The sequence below is a fragment of the Pieris napi genome, chromosome 1 (genome assembly GCF_905475465.1).
Source record: "Pieris napi chromosome 1, ilPieNapi1.2, whole genome shotgun sequence".
NCBI classification, from domain to species: domain Eukaryota; kingdom Metazoa; phylum Arthropoda; class Insecta; order Lepidoptera; family Pieridae; genus Pieris; species Pieris napi.
This window is the reverse complement of record NC_062234.1, coordinates 11194235-11214653: the sequence shown is the minus strand read 5'-3', so window position 1 is coordinate 11214653 and position 20419 is coordinate 11194235. Positions and strand designations below refer to the sequence as shown.

The following is a 20419-nucleotide window of genomic DNA, read 5'->3' as shown; positions in this document are numbered from 1 at the left end:
TTGTTTTTTTTCTTCATCCTATTTTTTTGTCCCATCAAAATTCATGTATTTTGATGGGACATGTTACCAAGATACTGCCTTTCTAGATAATAAATGTCTATACTCAAAAATATAATTTTATGTGCGCTACATTCACCTCTTAATTTTAGCTGTCTTTGCTATTGTATTAAACCTTATTCCTTTTAACTTTGAGTCACGTAAATACAGCACATTCCTGTACATCCACATCAGTAAGCATCATGAGTACCGACTCAGTATTGCCAACAATTATTTCAAGAAATTGTCGATCAGGACAAATTACTTGACCAGTTTTGTATAGAAAGAGTTTCTCAATAAGAGTCTAATTGCGTGAAAGACGGGTAAATATGTCCTTATTCGTAAAATAAATATAAATTATACTAGCTGATCCGACAAACGTCGTTTTGCCATGTTTATCATTTATAATAAAAATAGGGGTTGATCGTAGAGGGGTGAAAATTAGGGGTTGTATGTATTTTTTTAATGCTGTATCATAAAAAAATAAAAATATTTCTTTTTATCTAAAAATTAAAAAAAAAATTAGGGGTGGACTACACTTAACATTTAGGGGGATAAAAAATAGATGTTGTCCGATTCTCAGACCTACCCAATATGCACACAACATTTCATTAGAATCGGTAAAGCCGTTTCGGAGGAGTTTAACCACAAACACCGCGACACAACTTTATATATTAGATTTAATTACCAATCTGTAAATAAACCATTCTCTTATCAGCAATACGTTTAGTTTTTAGTAGTTCTTTAATTCAAGTTTTTCTTTGATTTAGGGTTTAAACTTATAAAATAATTATATAATTTAGTAGTTCCGTTACGTTTTAAGATATAATATGTCTCTGTTATGACCCCCGTGATGATACGTGATCTTATGTTATGATTATAGGTTCACCTTCGATAGTGTAACGGACGTGACGTCGCCAGTCACATCCTGCCAAGCCAAGCCAAAGCCAAGCCAAAGCCAAAGCCATAGCCAAAGCCAAAGCCATAGCCAAAGCCATAGCCAAAGCCAAAGCCAAAGCCAAAGCCATAGCCAATGCCAAAGCCAAAGCCAAGCCATAGCCAATGCCAAAGCCATAGCCAATGCCAAAGCCATAGCCAATGCCAAGCCATGCCATGTTGACCAACCCTCCAGCCAACCGCCATGCCTGCCAACCGCAAATGCCAGCCACTTGGAGGGGATGAGCCTATATAAGCCAAAGCCAGCCATATTAAAACCTACTTTTTGGAAGACGTAACAAATAAAGAACAAGTGTGCTGTCACTCTGCCATTTTATTTTCACTGTCAATTATAATAAATTCAAATACTATTATCAATAAAAGAATAGGTCAATTATACTCAGAAGTGGGATAAAACGACCTCGCCACAAGTTTTTCGACCTTCTGACGAATCAATGTCGGAGGAAGATGAGGATACTTCTTCACCGCCGGCACTGAAGCTGCTCAAGAATCTGCTAATAAAAAGAAGTAATAAAGGCTCTACGCGATCTTCAACATGACTGTGTTGATGAAGCTCTAAATAAGTTACAAGTACATCGTGCTGCATTTTTGACTCCGTAATTCGACCCTGACAGTGAGGAATATACGTTAAACTACGAGGTCAAGCGAAGAAGAGGTACAATCGCCTGTAGGACTACGATTATACGTGGGAGCAATGGAAAAAGCATTTCTAGCATCAAGATGGCCGACGTTAATCTTTTGTTCGGTCAACCTATCAACAGCGAAGTCAACAAAGAAAAACAAAACAACAAAAGTCCATCTGGCTCTTTCATCATTCAAGTGCGCGTTCTGGAGAATAAGGTCGGCAACGATGTGGTAACGCCACCTCGGCACTACGTGGGTGGTGGTCTACTCTTATCCCTCTACCCTGCTCCGTGGCGAAGATGGTTACATCAAAGTCGTCAACACCGGGTGCGAGGTTATTGTGAGGTCGCCGGGAGAGGTCCTAGCCAGGGCTGAAAGCTGCCAGGAATTCCCGTTACAGCCGTATAGCCAGGTACTATCCCTTGCTGCTTGCCATACTTTTGCCAATTATAATGCCAATAATTTAGGTCAACCCTTAACTAATAATTTATGTATAGGAGGTGTAAAATTAGACAACATTCGGATCTTATCGGTTTATTAATACAATATAAACATTGTTTTGCTATTGGTACAAAAGATTTAGGGTGTACAGATTTAGTGCAGATGAAAATTAAGCTTACTAGTGATTAGCCAGTTTATCGCCAGCCTTATCGATTATCACATGGTAAACAAGCGATAGTCCAGTCTAAAGTCAGTGAATTATTAGATGCCGGCATTGTCAAAGAGTCCGAATCCAGTTATGCCTCCCCAGTCATCCTAGTGAAAAAGAAAAACGGTGACAGTAGGATGTGCGTTGATTATCGTGCCCTAAATGCTATTACCGTAAAAGAAAGATTTCCATTGCCAAACATAGATGATCAGGTTTCGAAATTGGCGGGCAAAACATATTTTACAAGTTTAGATATGACTCAAGGATACCATCAGCTACGCGTGTGCCATGACGATACACACAAAACTGCATTCATAACACCTAGTAATAGTTGAATCTGTAGGAAGAACTGAAAATTCTAAGATTCAAGGTAAATGTGAAATTCTGGCATTTCTTGATGATTTGCTTCTACCATCGAATGACGTGCAATCGGGCATAGATATTCTGCAAGCGGTTCTTGTCAAACTTGAAGTTGAAAACTTAAAATTAAACATGCGTAAGTGTTCGTTCTTGCAAAAAAAAATTACGTACTTAGGTCATGAGATATCGGCAAATGGTATTCAGCCAGGCGAGTCAAAATTATTGGCAGTTTCTCATTTTCCGACACCGACCAATGTTCATAGTGTGCGTCAATTTATCGGGTTGTGTAGTTATTTCCGAAAGTTCATTCACAATTTCGCTGTCATTGCCCGCCCTTTAAGTGATAAATTAACAAAAAAAGAAACTTCGTGGATATGGAGAAGTGATCAAAACAATAGATTTGAACAACTTAAAAAGTGTTTATGTTCCAAGCCTGTTTTAGCTTTGTATGATCCCGCGCTTTCTACGGAAATACATACTGACGCGTGTAAATTGGGAATTGCCGGTATAATTCTATAAAAGCAGACTGACGGTACGTTGCGCCTCGTTATATATTTTAGTAGAGCATGTATCATATTCATTCACATTGTCGGGAAAAAGGTTAAGATGGTTACTGACTGTACAGCAGTCCGCGCTACGCTTACTAAACGCGACATTATACCACGTGTCGCGAGGTGGTGGCTCTCTATACAATATTACGATATAAGTGTCGAGTATAGGCCGGGAGAACACATGAAACATGTAGATGCGCTTAGTAGACATCCGGTTGATGCTATGAACATGAATCGTCTAGAAGTGGCGGATTAGTTTTATACGGTGCAATGTGAGGACGATAGTTGAGCGCAATCGTTTGTCAATTAAAGATAATACCGGCGGATATAAAATAATTTCGAAATTATTGATAAAAGGCTCTATCGTAAAAACTTGAACGACAATAGGTTGGTGGTTCAAAATTCGGCCAGATGGAAAATAATGCAAATGCACCATGACGACATTGGTCATGTAGGATTTAATCGCTGTAGCGAATTAATCAAAAACGAATTTTGGTTTCCTAAAATGACAAGATTTATAAAGACATATGTGACTGCATGTCTTCATTGTGCATACGGCAAAGGGGGCTACGGCAAAAAAGAAGGTAAACTCCATCCAATTCCTAAGCCCTCTGAGCATATGAGAATGGTTCATATTGATCACATTGGCCCTTTTACTAAGGGGTATCAATATATGCTCGTTATGACAGACGGTTTTTCTAAGTTTGTAATAGCTGAGCCAACGCGTACTGTCAACTCGATCGAAACTATTCATGTACTACGGAGGATATTTAGTTTATTTTCCTTCCCTGATCACATAGTCACCGATCACGGAAAGGCGTTCACGAGTAGGAACTTTAAGAAGTTTTCAAATGATAAACAGTTTAGACATACTCTCAATGCTATTGCTTGTCCGCGTTCTAACGGTCAAGTGGAACGTACAAATAGGACAATACTGGATGAATTACGAGCCACAGACCCCAGTGAAGCCTCTAGCAATTGGGCTAACTCTTTGCCCGACATAATTTGGGGAATTAACAACACAATTAATAACACCACCACTTACAAACCTTACGACTTGATGTTTGCTCGGGCTGGTAGGTCAGTATGTGATGTTGCGGTTCCCGGGCGTGTTTCTGAACCAGTAGAGTCGCGTCGAAAGAAAGCATCTGATAGGATACTAAAGGCGAGTGCTACAATGAAACGTTACTTTGACAAAAAACGAAAATCTGCTCGCATCTGTAAGCAGGGTGATTTTGTCCTATGGCGACAAACACCGACTTGTAGCGCATCCAAAGTTAACACTAAACTTGACGACTTGTATTCCGGTCCTTATGTCGTAACAAAGGTAGTGGGCAATGATAGGTACCAAATGAGAAGTACACCTAAATGGTTTACGTGGATATAAGAGTTTTACTGGATTAGTATCTGCCGATTCGTTAAGACCCTATAAAAGCATTATTACTGTATCTGATAGTGCCAGCAGTTCGAGGAGCAACTTCAAACCGAAGATCTGTTTGATTTATTAGAGAGCTAATCGTGGTTGTTGTTCCCACGGGAACAACTGTTTCAGGATGGCCGAGTGTAACGGACGTGACGTCGCCAGTCACATCCTGCCAAGCCAAGCCAAAGCCAAGCCAAAGCCAAAGCCATAGCCAAAGCCAAAGCCAAAGCCATAGCCAAAGCCATAGCCAAAGCCAAAGCCAAAGCCATAGCCAATGCCAAAGCCAAGCCATAGCCAATGCCAAAGCCATAGCCAATGCCAAAGCCATAGCCAATGCCAAGCCATGCCATGTTGACCAACCCTCCAGCCAACCGCCATGCCTGCCAACCGCAAATGCCAGCCACTTGGAGGGGATGAGCCTATATAAGCCAAAGCCAGCCATATTAAAACCTACTTTTTGGAAGACGTAACAAATAAAGAACAAGTGTGCTGTCACTCTGCCATTTTATTTTCACTGTCAATTATAATAAATTCAAATACTATTATCAATAAAAGAATAGGTCAATTATAATAGTTATTGTTTATTATGGCACAACAAATACATGTTGAACCCGGATATAAAGTAGTTAAGTATTGCCACAAAAACCACAACGTGCCAAGTATCAAGATACGATAAATTAATAATAGCTTATTCTGCGAACGTCTTCCTCACGGCGTCATTAGATAATGCCTCCTACAAAGGCGGTATTTCCTGCTATATTGAATATTAAAAACTTGCTCTTTATAATTATTTCGTAATAATTAATAAAGTGTCATTGCAATTTCCAAGGAACAATAAGTGTGTGAATTGTATCATGAATATTTTTATCATTTTCATTTTTTTTATTCTCTTGGTAATACAATGATTCAAGTTTGATTGATGTTATTATTTGGAATCGTTAAGTTTGTGAACTATAAAGTATTTTACTATGGCATTTTTGCACTGAATCACTGAATCGAGAAAATTTTATATAAGGATTAACATTTCCATATTTTATGAAGTAATATATTAATAAAATAATCCTAATTTATACAGCGTATGACTGTTAACATATTCAATATCAGACTTTTCTCAATGTCAATCTTACAACTAACTACACTGGAAATGAATATTACGAGGAAAATCTTCAAGGTACTGAAATAAAAATCATAGGGTTTTATTATATTTATTTTTTACAACTAAGTTATTTGCGACCTTCATAGGCCTTTGAGATTTTAGTATAATAAGTTTGAATTAGTCTATGAAACAAAGACTAATTTAGTTACCGAAGTTCTCGCATTATCATCAGCGCTAAATGAAAACTCAATCGCTATTGATATTGAAAGTTCGCCTTATTAGTTACAAAGAATGATAAGTAGTGTAATCTCCGTGTAACTTTTTAACTCTCACATTGCCGACTACGATTTGACCTTTGATAGAGGTAGAGACCAAGCCATCAGCAAAGATTTCCGTATTTATGTATGATAATAAAACTTTATTCCTAACAAAATATGGTTTGACAAAATTGATCTATCGCTATCCCCACACTAGGGAGTGTGGTGTGTTGTGGGTAACTATTACATGGTGCACATTTAAAACAAAACGAATATAAATTATAAATGAAAAATTATTACAGAAAAAGAAGTTTTCATGCTAAATCTAATCAAACAAAAATCGTGTGAGAAAGTATGCTTGAGTGCATGAGTATGTGAATATGTGTGTGTGCTTATTTGTTATAACATAAGAGTGCGCTGTGTCTGGGTTAGTTTTTGAAACCTTGACTGAGGCCTTATTCATGCCAAAACATATATGTAGTAGCTTTTTTAGAATCGAAATTCAAATCGGCTAGCATAATTTTCATCTATTTTGTGAGTTTATATCTGGATAGTTTGTCTATCTCAGAATCCGAGATCGGGAGATTTTATTATGAAGATAGGGTAATGCAAAAAAGCACTAACCAAACATAGTACCTACGACATTTTGGCGTCGGGAATAAAAAGCGTATTTTCTTAGATGTGTCCGGGTTTATTAGTCCATTGTGTTTGTGATATTTTAAACTGGTCGCTAAAATGTATAGTTTTCTTACTGAATATTTTATTGTTTCTAGGTGGAGTCGATAGGCTACTTGAAGAATTGCTCTTTGTTCACGTAATATACTCTTATGTTACGTAAATTATTAAACACCGTCTAGTCACCCTGGCTCTCTCTTCAATTGGCTGCTCATGTCTGAGCGTCGTGGTCAGAAAGAAAGCATCCGGAGCGGACTATCTGTTTCCACCGGTTCCTGTCCAGCGCCTCTCTTATGATAGTGTATAGTTTTGAAGACGATGTGTCTTATCATCCTGGCAGACTGTAACAATATTATTGTAAAACTAAGCGTAATTTATCCAACAATTTAGTGTACAAATGTTTTAATTATTCATTGTAAACTAGACTCAAAAAATCGATTTAAATCTGGTTAATTTTAAAAAAATATCTGAAAAGCGAATAAAAAAAAATCCTTTTTAATTTCCCACTGAAATGTCAACAGTAATAGAAGTTGGATGTAGGAAAGATGAATGCTGGACTTGGACCCCGGCGCTGACCTGTTGACAAATTAGTTCAGCGTTATAGGTTAAGCGTAAGAGTTCAACGCGCTTACTGCTATTATATAGATGGATTTTTCAGTTACCCATTCAAAACATCATAAAAACTGACATATACGCGCATCACATAACTCATACGATGAAGAAAAGTATCGTGAGGAAGGTAAAAAAATCGAAGGCGTGTACAACTATTTCTGTATTAAGCACAAACCCAAGAGTTTTAGCGCCACTGTTTACGAAATATAAGAATGTTGTGTCTATGAATGACAATAAATAGACTTACAGAAAAACAGATAGATAGATACACAGTACATATTTAAAAATATAGCCCATGTATCGTTGGTACGTAATAGTTTTATCTTTTATTGGAAAAGAAGCATGCATATAATATTTAAAATTAAATGCATCAGCTACTAGTATGGTTTCGATGTTTGCAACCAGGCGTTTTCTTACGTGACAATGGAACACCAAACGCTTTCAACTAATGGGATTCGCCAGACCACTTGTGACCAGGCTCTCCAGATTATAAACAGTAGTAGTAAGAGCTAGTATAAAACTATACAATGAAATCAGTGGTCACATTGCTCATATATCTTATATGTATTTACAGCTTCGAGTAGGTATTAATATAGTGGAAACAGCAACCGCAATATACTTTTCAATTCTCTCTAAAGTGGATTTGGCTTTTATTTTTTATAAGGCGTTTTGTGATAAATAAAATCTGATTTCACTGTTTAAACTTTATCAGAAAGCTTATAAATAGATATAACATTTCAAAGAGTAGGAAATGCTTAATTGGCCTTGGCCTGTACCGAACAGAAATTAAACAAATATGTAACAACGATTTATGTAGTCACAGAATTGTTAAATATTTCAGTAAGACGGACGCGAGTGCCGCTGGCCAGCGGGCTCCGACTCGCCCGTTAATATCAGTTTAAGCAATTAAAGTACCATTTTAGGACTTGACACTAGCGACCCTCAGAGGCAATTAGGGGTCCTATGTATAAAAAAAAGAGAGAGCCTTAGAAATAGTAACAGCAGCACTCTAAAGCCAAATATTATCAAATAGTAGATCTATAAAATAGAAATTTAGTTCTTATTAATATAAAAAGAAAACAATTTAAGACTTTTATTAATATTAATAATATTCATAGATTTAATTTTAGACACAAATACTAAAAATATATTATCTAATTCCATGTATTAATTACTATTTTATACTAAACGTGATTTCGTTATTACTAGCACGATACAATGAAAAATTTAATAATTTTCAATTATTTATGCATTGTAAAATTTAAATGAGAGATGGTATTGAATAAATTGTAAAAATCATTGAGTAGAATATTTATGGCCGAGACCTAGAAAGACGCGGGTCCTATGATAAACATCTATTTATGTAATTTTGATCGCTAACGTGCAGTTATTCACCTTTAGGGTCAATGTTTCTCCTTCTCCCTATGCTTCATTATTAAGTCAGTCAACCTTTTAAATTAAATTTTATATGAAAAGTCTCACATTTGAAACTCCTCCTTTACTACTATATGTTACAATTGAAAAGGCAGCGATGATCACAAAATTTCTAGCATAAGTGTTGTGTGTCCTGTATTTAAATTATGCGTGTCCCGATGGAATTAGGTAATTTAAATTGATGAAAGATTTTTTAAATACATATTTAAAGCTTTGTTAAATATGTATTTAAAAAATCTTTAAATATGCATTTAAGCTTTAGAGTTTAAGAATTACAATTTTTAAAATAATATTATAGATTTTAACTGAGCATCGTAAAAATCGCGACAAATCAATAAAACATAAATATGAGTCAACAATCCGCAAGCAGCTTAACCATATTTCAATAAAATATGTCAACATAAAATTTATTTGTATGAAACCCTATTTTGTGTTAAAAATACAATTTTCAGGCGTCACCACCATACTGTAACGTCTAAAACTAATCTAAAATTGGTCGAGCTTATAGCAGTAGTTATTATTACATATATTTGCTTTCGAAGATTTCGCTGGCAATTCAGAACTCCATGGAATGAGTGTGAATGTCGGTTCCTCAACTGAGAGGTTTGCTGAACAGCACTCAAGTAATGACTGAGTACACAATCCGTTGAAAGCATTCACATAAGGCAATACATGTTGCATTTATATTCCACTCAGAGAAAATATCAATATAATATGTATTGCAAAGAGTAAGTCATAAATCGCGTTTCACTTGACTTTCCATCTCTGATTTATTAACTTTAATATCTCTTATATTTAATTTATTTAACTGCAATAATATAAGAGAAAATGATAACAAGAACTATCCACTTTGCGATAGACTTGCTTGTTTTATAAGTGTTGTGTGAATTTTAAATTAAAAATAAACATCTTATAGTAATTTATGTTTAATATTCAATCGAATTACTAAACATAATTGAATTGATATACATATTTTAATTTAAAAGGCTCTAAAAATTAAAAGAAATTATTATCAATTAAATTTGAACTATTATTTTGCACCCAGAAAAAATAAATTTTCCTAGTGCTTTTTTTATTAAAAAAACTAACCAAATGATAAAAGCAAGGTACACTGCCACAAGGACTAAACTTTATAAATTTGTTTTAATTTTCTATTCATTAATTTATAATAATTATTATAACGTAGGTAATCACTAATAGGTATGTAGGATAAGAAATTTGTAAATATATATATGTTGTATTTGTTTGTTTTCTGATTAAACCAAATGATTCGATTTGCTTTGCTGTACTTTTATTTTGCAGAAAAGGAAACGATCATAGAAAAACTTTTTGATTGAAGATTCATATTTTTAAAAAATACTTAAGTATCCTTTTAAGAATCTAATTAAAATAATCTAAACCTTATTACCATAGGTCAAGTAGGGTCGTGGGTATGCTGAGTGGTCGCGCCCTTTCCATAATTAAGAAGTAAAAGTTAGAAATTAAATGCCCCTTGGCAATTATAAGACAAAAAACTAAAAGCTAAACTTGCGTAGGATAGGGCGATGCTGTTTTATTGCGGTGCTGTGCGCGCGCGCATCACTCGCAAGGCGCCCACCACCACGGCTGGACCACAGGCTGTTACCGTATATTATAATAAAAATAACAATTATGTATAAACTTTTAGTCGTGTGTGCAATATACATTGTGATTACTGGTAAGATTCTTTATATTTTAAAAAGTAAAATCTAATTTTCATATATAGTTTCCTAATTACTGTCGTATTAATAATTTAAAGCATGAAATCTGCCAATAAAAAAACATACAAATCGATGTGTATTATAAGTATTATTAGATATTTATTTACAGTTATTATTATTATTAAGGTTTAATATTTACGTCTCACCCAAAAACGAAAGGTTTACATGAGAAGTTGTTAAATTCATAGTCGTTAAACTTTAACGGCCCATCTTAATTAATAATAGACAATACTTTTAATAGTATGCCGGCTTTACCCTGCAAAACACTTGATGTCAGGTATAAACTGTGTTTACTGCCATAAAAGTTAATTAACAGGTCAGTAAACTCTACATACCTATATAATATTTATTATAATATAGGTAATAAGTTAACCGTTACACACCAAATGGCGCACGGTCTCTGTTTGAACGCAATTATCATGAAGTATTTCAATATAAAATGATACGAATATATAATAAATTAAAAGCGCAAACAAAACAATACCATAACATTGAATAATTAATTCATCATTGTATGAGGAATCGTACATCATCTTAAGTCACGACAATGATTTGTTTCAAATGGATAATGTTCCGTGATCGTGTCTAAGATAACATATTTTTTACTGATTTATAAAACTTACAAATAATACATCGATGTCTATTCATAATCCGTGTTAAATGGCGCGAGATTCGGACTATTCAATTTAATTGTATCCAACAATTTTGCTTAATTGCTCGAGGCATTTCAAGGATTTTGTCTACAATACTTAAAGCTTCGCAAAATATAGCATGTCAATAGTTGATTAGATTATTCTTAAATCATCATTGTGTGATGTTGTCAATGCTGACATCGGGTATTTTAAAAATTTTTAATAATCAATGCTGCTTGAAATATATCTATAATTAACCGGCTTCTATAAATCTATGACACCTTTTCTTATCTCGTTTCTTAACACGACCAGCCTTGCAGAATTCTTATATTGAAAAGCAATAACATGTACCCACGGACTACTACATAGCTCCAAGCTATTGCATGCATGTTATTTATAATAAGATGAACATCGTTCTAAGAAACTAAAAAAAGTTTAAAAGCTACCTTCCCCGCTCACAAAAAACTTAATCGATTCAAAGATGATCACAACACAGATGTGAGTCACGCCGGCTCAACAACTTAGCATAACGTGACTCCAGCCGTGACCAGCAAAGACTGGATTGGAAGGAAATAATCATGACACACCGGTTGTGTCATATTTTGAGAATTGCTATCGAACATTTTGAGAAATAATTGCAAATAAATACTATAACATTTTTGAGTTAACAACATACAGCACTAAAATCCATCAGAAATGTTTGAAGGAAATTAAAAATGAACCTATCTTGTCAGTATCCAAGCTTTAAATTTGAATTAAAGTACAAAAACGACGTGATCAACCTGTTCCAAGTCGAGTTCCACATGAGTGGACCGGACGATGACTCTTACTGCGCGCCTACTTGCCCCTGTTATCATGTTTAAAAATTAAAGTAAATAATTGCAAAATACAATATCTAGGAGGAAATTACAATTACCACTAAATATTTTGTGGTTATGTTAGAAATAGATTAGACTATATACTTGACACTTCTTGGCACATAAAATCCAATATAATTAGAGAATTTTGAAAAAAAATTGATCTTACGCGGTAGTAGGTATATCGGGAACTAACGATCTTCCATTTCGTATATACTTATTTATCTATGTATTATAATACGTATGTATGTGTTTTTCGAATATTACGCATATCGAAAAACAATAATTATTACTTATCAATTATACCTGTAGTATGGATTCGGAATAAACTAAATAGCATAATATATGTATTGAATAAAGTATGACCTTGTATGTTTGGGGTTGGTATCTTGTTGTTATTTATTAGCTTTATTATTATTCGTAAATGCATGTAACATCATTTAGCTAGAATTGTTTAGATAAGTAATCAGTACTTCACTTTTAACCCGACTGACCTAGATTTGTTGCGTCTATCTAAGTAAATAGCTAAAACCAAATGCACTACCATTTAATATTAAATACAGTTAGATAAAAATAAAATCGAATTGTTGAAATCATTATATAAAATTTGTGTTAAATCATAGCTTTTATTTAAATACATAATTATAGTTCTGAAATTATTCAACAGTAAGGCGAAAAGTTCAGAAATTTTTTAACTTTTTAAAGTTATTTTTAGGAAATATGTGATACAGTTATTTATGTTTTTAGAGACTTTATTACTAATACTCTAATTATGGTGTTATCTTGAAATGGAATCAATCATTTAAGTATAGCATGTATAGCAATAGCATTATCGACAAAGTTCACAGGTCCATTCTTTTCATTGTAGGTAACTGAAGGCTGATAAGTGATAACGTAAATACGTGTGCACAGACACGATGTAAAACTGTAACGTAAGATGCTCTACATTCTTTTCCGACTCAAAAAAAGTAGGTTACTCGTTCTCAACCAGTTCCAAGATAGCTAGAAAGTTAATTTAATAAGGTTCCTGGAAACTTTTGTCTAATGAACGAAAAAAACAACGACTTCACATGTTAACAGAAATAACAGTCCAGCTTTCTAGGGCTGACATATTTTTGTTTTACCTATGGAATAAATACCAACATCTTCAACTGTACCTTTGTGTAATAAGATGATTACAGTTAGTATTCGAGGGGCAAAAACTTATGTCGGACCGTTAGGCGAAAGTCTTGCACTCGCTTCGTAAATTAAGCTTGATTTAACAGTGTACAGAAAGCCGAATGTGCGCTGTGAGTTTCAGTCGGTGGTCACGTAGAAATAGGCATAAACGCCATTTGTTGAAGAGTCAAAATAGCATGCAACTTGAAATATATTATAAGACAATGTTTGGGGTATTCGTTGGTCAATGATAGACAGGTGATAAGTGGAACTCTCGAGATGTAAATCGAACGTTTCGGTCAATGATCTGCGGCCTGAGCGGTGCACCAATAGTTTATTTAAAATTTCACGAAACCTATATCCTAAATTTATCGTAGTTTATTAGAGGTACCTATAGTCGATCAATGGATTCGTTTCAGATAATGCTATATTTAAAACGAAATACAATTACATGAAATACTATTATTATTTAAATTACTGAAATATTTATCAAAATTTTCAGGTACCTCTCATTCGAATTCTTCGCGAATATAATAGGATAAACGCTACTTATCCAGAGCTTGATATATATCTTGGTAGCGGGCTGATCAATTTAAATAAAAGCCTCGATAAGTGCCTATCTGGTACCAAATACCAGATAATCCGCACTGTTAAGCAAACAATTAGTAGATAGTAAAAAGGAAGTGTAATATTTGTATTGTATTATTTAAGAAATTTTTTGTAAAATTTATATGCACCGTAATTATCATATATTTTAGAATACTACTTTACTTTAATAAACAAATAAAGCTAAAAATAATTTGAAAAAAGATATATAAAATGCTTATTTTAAATATTGTCGATATATAATTTAAAAAAATGTTATCTATATAAATTAACCTTATCCTGATTATAAACATTAGCAAGTTGAATGACCTGCACTAACAAGGTAAGCGTCCAAACGGGTGCCTATCCAATATATCTATTAACAGATTTACGATGCAGTAGACTCCTGCGTTACTTACCGCTTGCATACATTCATGATACCATCCAATTGATGGCGTGATAACGCTTTAGCTCAGTATTACGATTCACGTCATACTAAGGTTAAATGTTAATACACTACTGAGCACTCAAATGATGAAACAAAAAGCAATAAGTGTGCCAATAGTTCATAACTGTTAGACTAGAAATATATATATAAATAGCCCCTCTTATCTTATTTCTATTTCTTTTATCTTTCCATTACTTTTGTAATTATGCTATAACTAAGTAATATATAATAATAGTCATTCCAACGATTATCAGCATGTTTGAGGCATCAGAGTTTTATTACGCGTACTTAAATAATTGAGCTATACGTCATACAATTTTAGTTCGTTAATCATTGACCAAAATGTGCCTCGAAATGAAAACGCAGTACATTGTGTAAGCTTTCAGATTAATTCACCTTTTGTTTTTTCGCAGAGGCGCGGCCGCGTTGGCAATACCTGCCAGCTGTACCGGGCTTCGTTCCTGTATATATTCAGAATGGGGACACACCACTTGAAGAAATCAACCCTGAACTAGCAGAGGCCTTCCACGCCCTTCCTGCGGGACGCAGCGCCCATCGCACCGTCGAAGCTGCCACAGACGACGCAGACATTCCAACTGTTATCGACTCCCGCCCTTACGAGAAGAAACTGTATGAGAAAAAGAAAAAGGCGTCTTTCGATATTCCTAAATCGGTCGAACAATGATTTTAATTTTGTACTTAAGTTTTATAGGATAGTTCGCATGGCGAAACGCTTAGCTTGCCATTTTTTATTTAATATGATTCAAGAATAAACATTATTTATTTTTATGAATACTTTATTTCCCATTAATGAACCCTTTAATAGGAAGGATAATGTCTGTAACAATTTAGAAGATACAAAATCACCGCTAAACTTAAGGCAACCGAAACTGATATACCTTAGAATGCAATGTATCAAATCATATAAAATTCGTGACACAGCAATTATTGCTTGTGATTGTAATGACTAAAACTTCGTAACTAGTATTCTTGAAAGTAATATTTTGGCATTACTTTCGTATCAAGATTGAAATGCCCCACAGTTAGTTAGGTACAAATAATATAACATTAGATTATTTATCTGACTAATAGAAAAACTACATAATATTAATTATAAAAAATTTATTTACAACTGTTATAATTATAAATAATAATGGTATGCTTCACTTTGGGTAACAAAACTTTCGTATTACTCCATCCCATACTGTCACTGTTTATCTTAAAACATTTTGCACGCGTTTTAGCATTTATAACACCAAAAAGTCAACACAGAACTTCCCTTACACTTATTAACCTATTTACAGAATGTACATTTATCACTAAATCACAGACTAACATAAGGTTTAGGACCTGCGCATCGTGAGCATCACATTGATCTCCCAGATAATAGTACGAAGGCTGGTGATGACTTCTTTGAGCTGCTTGTTTTTGAGTACCACTTGCTCCACCAGCTCTCTATTCTGGTCGAGGGCGGCACGGTAGGCGTCGGAGTGCCTCCGCTCGTCCAGGGCTTTATGGTCAGGTGCATCCTTCAGCGGTATGAGGCTCTCCATGTGCGTGTACTCCATTCCTTGGCATGTTTCACTGCATTTGTCGTAGATGAGGCGCAATCGTTTGAACAGCAGTCGAATAGTTCGGAGTTGCTCCTGCATCTTGGCGCGCTTGTCGTGGGACGCGCTCTCGCCAAGGGCTGTGCCAGATGGCGGCGCCGCGGCCTTCAGCGTTTGAAACATCTCCTGTGTCCGAGATACGATATCCTGTACCGTCTCCTGACCAAACCTGAAACGCCAAATTGTAGATTTTATGTTTATGCTTATACTTTGTTCTATAGGCCAGTGACACTGTCAATCTATTCTAAAGTATTATTCTTACGTTTTATAACTAGTACCTATAATATTTTGCTTCATCACATCAACTAAATAATTTAAATGTCATTGCTTGTGGCCATGCAGGCAAGTCCTCCATACAATAGGTGAGTGAGTTGTATATGGCTGATCATCTTTCATAGTCAAGAATGGGTACTAATTGTGGTAGTTGACTTGAATTTGTCTATTGGTGACATTAATTATTTAAACAGAGCTTCACTTTGATATTGTAATGTAAAATGTTACATGAAACATTTTACATTCGACATTCACAAGCGTAAATTTTGTTTCTAATATGAATAAATTATATTAATATTGTATGTAACATGCTGTGAGAAATAAGCTTGAAGCATACTGCTTGAGGAGTGAAGTTCACTTTTTAAAAATGAATAGTTTCCTTTGACTTACTTGCATAAAGACGCCATATTGAAGTCTTTGCTTTGTGGGGGTTGGCTTGGAGCTGGTGGAGGGCCAGGGGCTGTTGGGGTCTGCACAGTGCCTGGTTGCATTGCACCTGGAACTTATAGTTCACATATTTATAAACATTGGAGCACTATAGGTGTTGTGGCTTATGTTTGCAACTCCTAACCCTTAAGTTGTGCAAATCCCATCTGTGAACCCATGCATTGTATTAAATTCATAAAGATTTACTATTGCAAACTGTAGACAAATAATCAGTGCCGATAACATGTGGTTAAAAAGAGCTTTAATAAATATGACCACAAAGGTATGATAATATAGGATCTAAACCATAGATACCTGTTGGTTGAACTCCTTGTGGACCCATTCCTGGTGGCCCAGGTACACCTACCAGGCCCTGTAATTAAGACAATGAATTCTTTCTTTATTGACATGTTATCTACACCAAGTTTATCATAAATCATTATAAAGCGAAAGAGAAAGTATTTATCATATATGAATACAGTATATGATATATACTTTAAGTATTTATATTATATAAGTAAATAACTTCCAGCTAAACATTTGTTTTCTTTATGTATGATGATGATTAAAGTATACCATTAAATAAATTATGAATATGCTACTGAATAATGCAAGCGGAATGGACAAAACTCTTATTGCATGCCATATATACCTGAATATTATCTCAGCTTTGCAAAAACAATTTAGTAGGATTTTTAAGTGTATTGTATAAAAAAATATGCTATCTAAGCTGGTAAATGTTTTAACAGCAATTAAAGTAATCATTAAGTCAGCTAAAATCATACCTGAGCTGCCATTCCCATATTAGCCATTTGATTCTGCATTGGAGCTCCATATCCAGGGGGGACCATTTGGTTGCCCATGCCTACCATACCAGCTGCACCCATGGGACCACCCATTACACCTAGTTTATGAAAATAACTTTAGTACTATAACTAACCTCTTATATAATACGGAAGCATAACCTTCCATGTTATCAAAAAATAACTCAAATAAATTCATTGTCATAAACTACAAAAACTAACTAAATACAAAAAAAATAGCTTGAACAACAGAAAACTTAGGATAATATTTTTTTGGGAATAAATATTACGCGGTTTTTATTTAAATGTATTAATTGTTTTTGCGTATTTATATACCTGCTAACTGGTTGGGCATTGTCTGCATCTGACCCGGCATTGGGCCCGCCCCATATCCTGACCGCATAGCAGGATTTCCTTGGAAATTCCCAGGGAATTGATGTCCTTGACCAGCCATTTTCTAAAATCAGTTTCTACATAAGGTAAAAATATAATAGGTATTACAAACTTTCAAATAACATCATTATAGAAGTAGTCAAATTAAAATTAACACTCTAGTAGCTTACCTTGGAAAATTTATTATAATAATTACTATTTAAGAGCTCTTTATATCGTTAATTTTTGTTTACGACTACTTATCCTAAAATGATATTGTTATAATTAACACTAAAAAAGTAAACACAAATAAGTTTGTGTTGTTTTAGGTTGTTTAATGGTTACATGCACAGGACACATATGTGGTAGAGGTAAAGTTTACTTGGCGTCTGTCATCTTGGGAGCACAGAAATGACAATGATAATTGACATGACCACAGAGCGTAATCAAAATGTAGGTAATTAAAATCATCCGCGTATCTTCATTCTTCTTCCACTCACTTTTCCAATTTCCACACACTAATTTTATTGAATCTTTGAGTTTTTACTCAATTGATTAATTACGTATTATATTTTCTTGTTTCTTCCTATTATTATAAATGCGAAAGTTTGTTATTTACAAAATAACAAACTTTCGAATTTTTATGAGCAATAGGGCAAGAGTATTACGAGTACAGGTTTAATATTATCGTCACAATGGAGCGATTGCGATTTGCGACTGGCGTCTGACTGCTGTCTGGACTCTGGTGAAACAAACGTTCGAAGTTCGCTTGACAAGAGATGGCCGATACAGTATTTTGCAGAGCAAAATGAAGTAAGCGCAAAATCCTTTTTATAAAAAAAAACTCGTAAATTATGGTCTAGATCAAGATCAAACTAATGTAATGTAAAATTAATTTATTAATAGATTTTTAATATTAGGTGCCATTATTATATAATAACGAGATGAGACAAAAATTAGAGGTGACTTTGTGTTTTTTTTCTATTGAGGTATTAATATTACACCACTAATTTGTTTGATCAGAGTCCACTATTGACATTACAAGGGTCGATAAATATTTATTGTTACATACAAATCTCCAATTTCATTAGTAAATGTATATGAAAGGTGATTTTGAGTCTCTTAAGTTTTGCTCCAAAAAACCGAGAATATACAATAATAAAGTTGTTAATACAAACACACATTTATAAAATAAATTCAATTCATTTCTATTTATTTCTGTTAAGATGTTGTTGCTTAATGCACAATAATTACACAATTTAAGTAACATAGAGAATACTTATAAATTACTTAGGAATATCATATTTTGTCTATATTTATAACGGTGTAAAATAATATAATAATTAACTTTATTTGAGTAGAACCAAAAATGCATATTTTTCGCGATGTAACGTTCACCAGGATTTTTATAAAGGTCGATTTACATCAAACAAACATAGAGCTAGAGCTAGAACAAGAGCATTCTTTCGTAATCTTTTAGTGTAAACGAAAGCTAGAGGTATCGATTTACATCAAACGAACATAGAGCTAGAGCTAGAACAAGAGCATTCTTTCGTAATCTTTTAGTGTAAACGAAAGCTAGAGGTTTCGATTTACATCAAACGAACATAGAGCTAGAGCTAGAACAAGAGCATTCTTTCGTAATCTTTTAGTGTAAACGAAAGCTAGAGGTATCGATTTACATCAAACGAACATAGAGCTAGAGCTAGAACAAGAGCATTCTTTCGTAATCTTTTAGTGTAAACAAAAGCTAGATCGAATGGTCTTTGCTCATTTGTGTCAATTCTGTGGTTAGTATTGGTAGTGCTTCGTTATGTCTGACTCTGACAGCGATATCATTATTGCAAGTGCTGCATTTATTATTTTGTCGCGAAAACTCAAAATTAAAAGAAGGAAGAGACGTTGGTGGGTTACAAATTTAATGCATCGAAGGACACTGGATAATGTAGGTGAAACAATGACGGATATGCGAAAACAAGAAGAAAGTGGACAATTCCAAAACTTTTGTAGAATGGCGCCGGAGGATTTTGATCATTTACTATCTCTGACCATCGAAAAAATTCGAAAATCAAGTGCGAATTTTAGAGACTCGATTCCTGCATATGACAAACTAGCAGTGACTTTGCGATTTTTGGCAACTGGAGATTCCTATGGAAGCCTGATGTATTTTACTAAAATGTCTAAATCGACCAATCCATAATTTAATCGATAAGATACGTAAACAATCGCTAGAACACAAGAACGCTTTGAAAAGACCGCTCAGTGGCGCGAGCACGTCCGAACACGCTAGAACGCTCTAAGCAACTGTTCGCGCGCTCTTGCGCCGTTTACATCGTTTGATGTAAATCGACTTTAACGTTAAGGTCGATTTACATCAAACGAGCGAATGCTCATTCTATCCCCACTACATCAAATTCTTCTAGTGTAAACAGGCGTAGAGCATTGTTTCGTTGTTCTTAGTGCGTTCGCAAATATTCTATAGAATATTCTAAGAATGCTCGTTCGCTTGATGTAAACAGCGCAAGAGCGCGCGAACAGTTGCTTAGAGCGTTCTAGCGTGTTCGGACGTGCTCGCGCCACTGAGCGGTCTTTTCAAAGCGTTCTTGTGTTCTAGCGATTGTTATCTTATCGATTAAATTATGGAATACATTCTACAAAAGTTTTGGAATTGTCCACTTTCTTCTTGTTTTCGCATATCCGTCATTGTTTCACCTACATTATCCAGTGTCCTTCGATGCATTAAATTTGTAACCCATCAACGTCTCTTCCTTCTTTTATTTTTGAGTTTTCGCGACAAAATAATAAATGCAGCACTTGCAATAATGATATCGCTGTCAGAGTC

The 20419-nt window shown here is 34.5% G+C and overlaps 2 protein-coding genes across 5 annotated transcripts; one reads left to right on the top strand and one right to left on the bottom strand.

Annotated features, from left to right (window-relative positions):
• The first annotated feature begins 10211 nt into the window (after positions 1 to 10211).
• Positions 10212 to 14882, top strand: LOC125052272. The gene is made up of 2 exons (XM_047653011.1): positions 10212 to 10370; positions 14507 to 14882. Exons 1-2 carry the CDS (start codon positions 10325 to 10327, stop codon positions 14776 to 14778), a joined length of 318 nt encoding a protein of 105 aa, XP_047508967.1. The 5' UTR covers positions 10212 to 10324; the 3' UTR covers positions 14779 to 14882.
• A 316-nt stretch (positions 14883 to 15198) lies between these two features.
• On the bottom strand, positions 15199 to 17951 carry LOC125052252 (mediator of RNA polymerase II transcription subunit 30). Of its 4 annotated transcripts, none has more exons than XM_047652998.1 (6): positions 17769 to 17951; positions 17542 to 17662; positions 17188 to 17306; positions 16718 to 16775; positions 16367 to 16472; positions 15199 to 15872 (listed from the first exon to the last, which is right to left on the bottom strand). In XM_047652998.1, exons 2-6 carry the CDS (start codon positions 17657 to 17659, stop codon positions 15437 to 15439), a joined length of 837 nt encoding a protein of 278 aa, XP_047508954.1. In that variant the 5' UTR covers positions 17660 to 17662; positions 17769 to 17951; the 3' UTR covers positions 15199 to 15436. The 4 variants fall into 4 exon arrangements, with proteins under 4 accessions (XP_047508954.1, XP_047508936.1, XP_047508930.1 ...); XM_047652980.1 differs by having other exon boundaries at positions 16367 to 16478; positions 17542 to 17675; positions 17769 to 17948; XM_047652974.1 differs by having other exon boundaries at positions 16367 to 16478; positions 17769 to 17948.
• Between the last annotated feature and the right edge of the window lie 2468 nt (positions 17952 to 20419).

Coding starts and splice junctions, on each gene's coding strand:
- LOC125052272 (XM_047653011.1), top strand. CDS start 10,325: ATGTATAAACTTTTAGTCGTGTGTGCAATATACATTGTGATTACTG. Junction 10,371..14,506: donor AATATACATTGTGATTACTG/GTAAGATTCTTT, acceptor GTTTTTTCGCAG/AGGCGCGGCCGCGTTGGCAA.
- LOC125052252 (XM_047652980.1), bottom strand. CDS start 17,659: ATGGCTGGTCAAGGACATCAATTCCCTGGGAATTTCCAAGGAAATCCT. Junction 17,307..17,541: donor AATGCCCAACCAGTTAGCAG/GTATATAAATAC, acceptor TTCATAAACTAG/GTGTAATGGGTGGTCCCATG. Junction 15,873..16,366: donor AATATGGCGTCTTTATGCAA/GTAAGTCAAAGG, acceptor TTGGCGTTTCAG/GTTTGGTCAGGAGACGGTAC.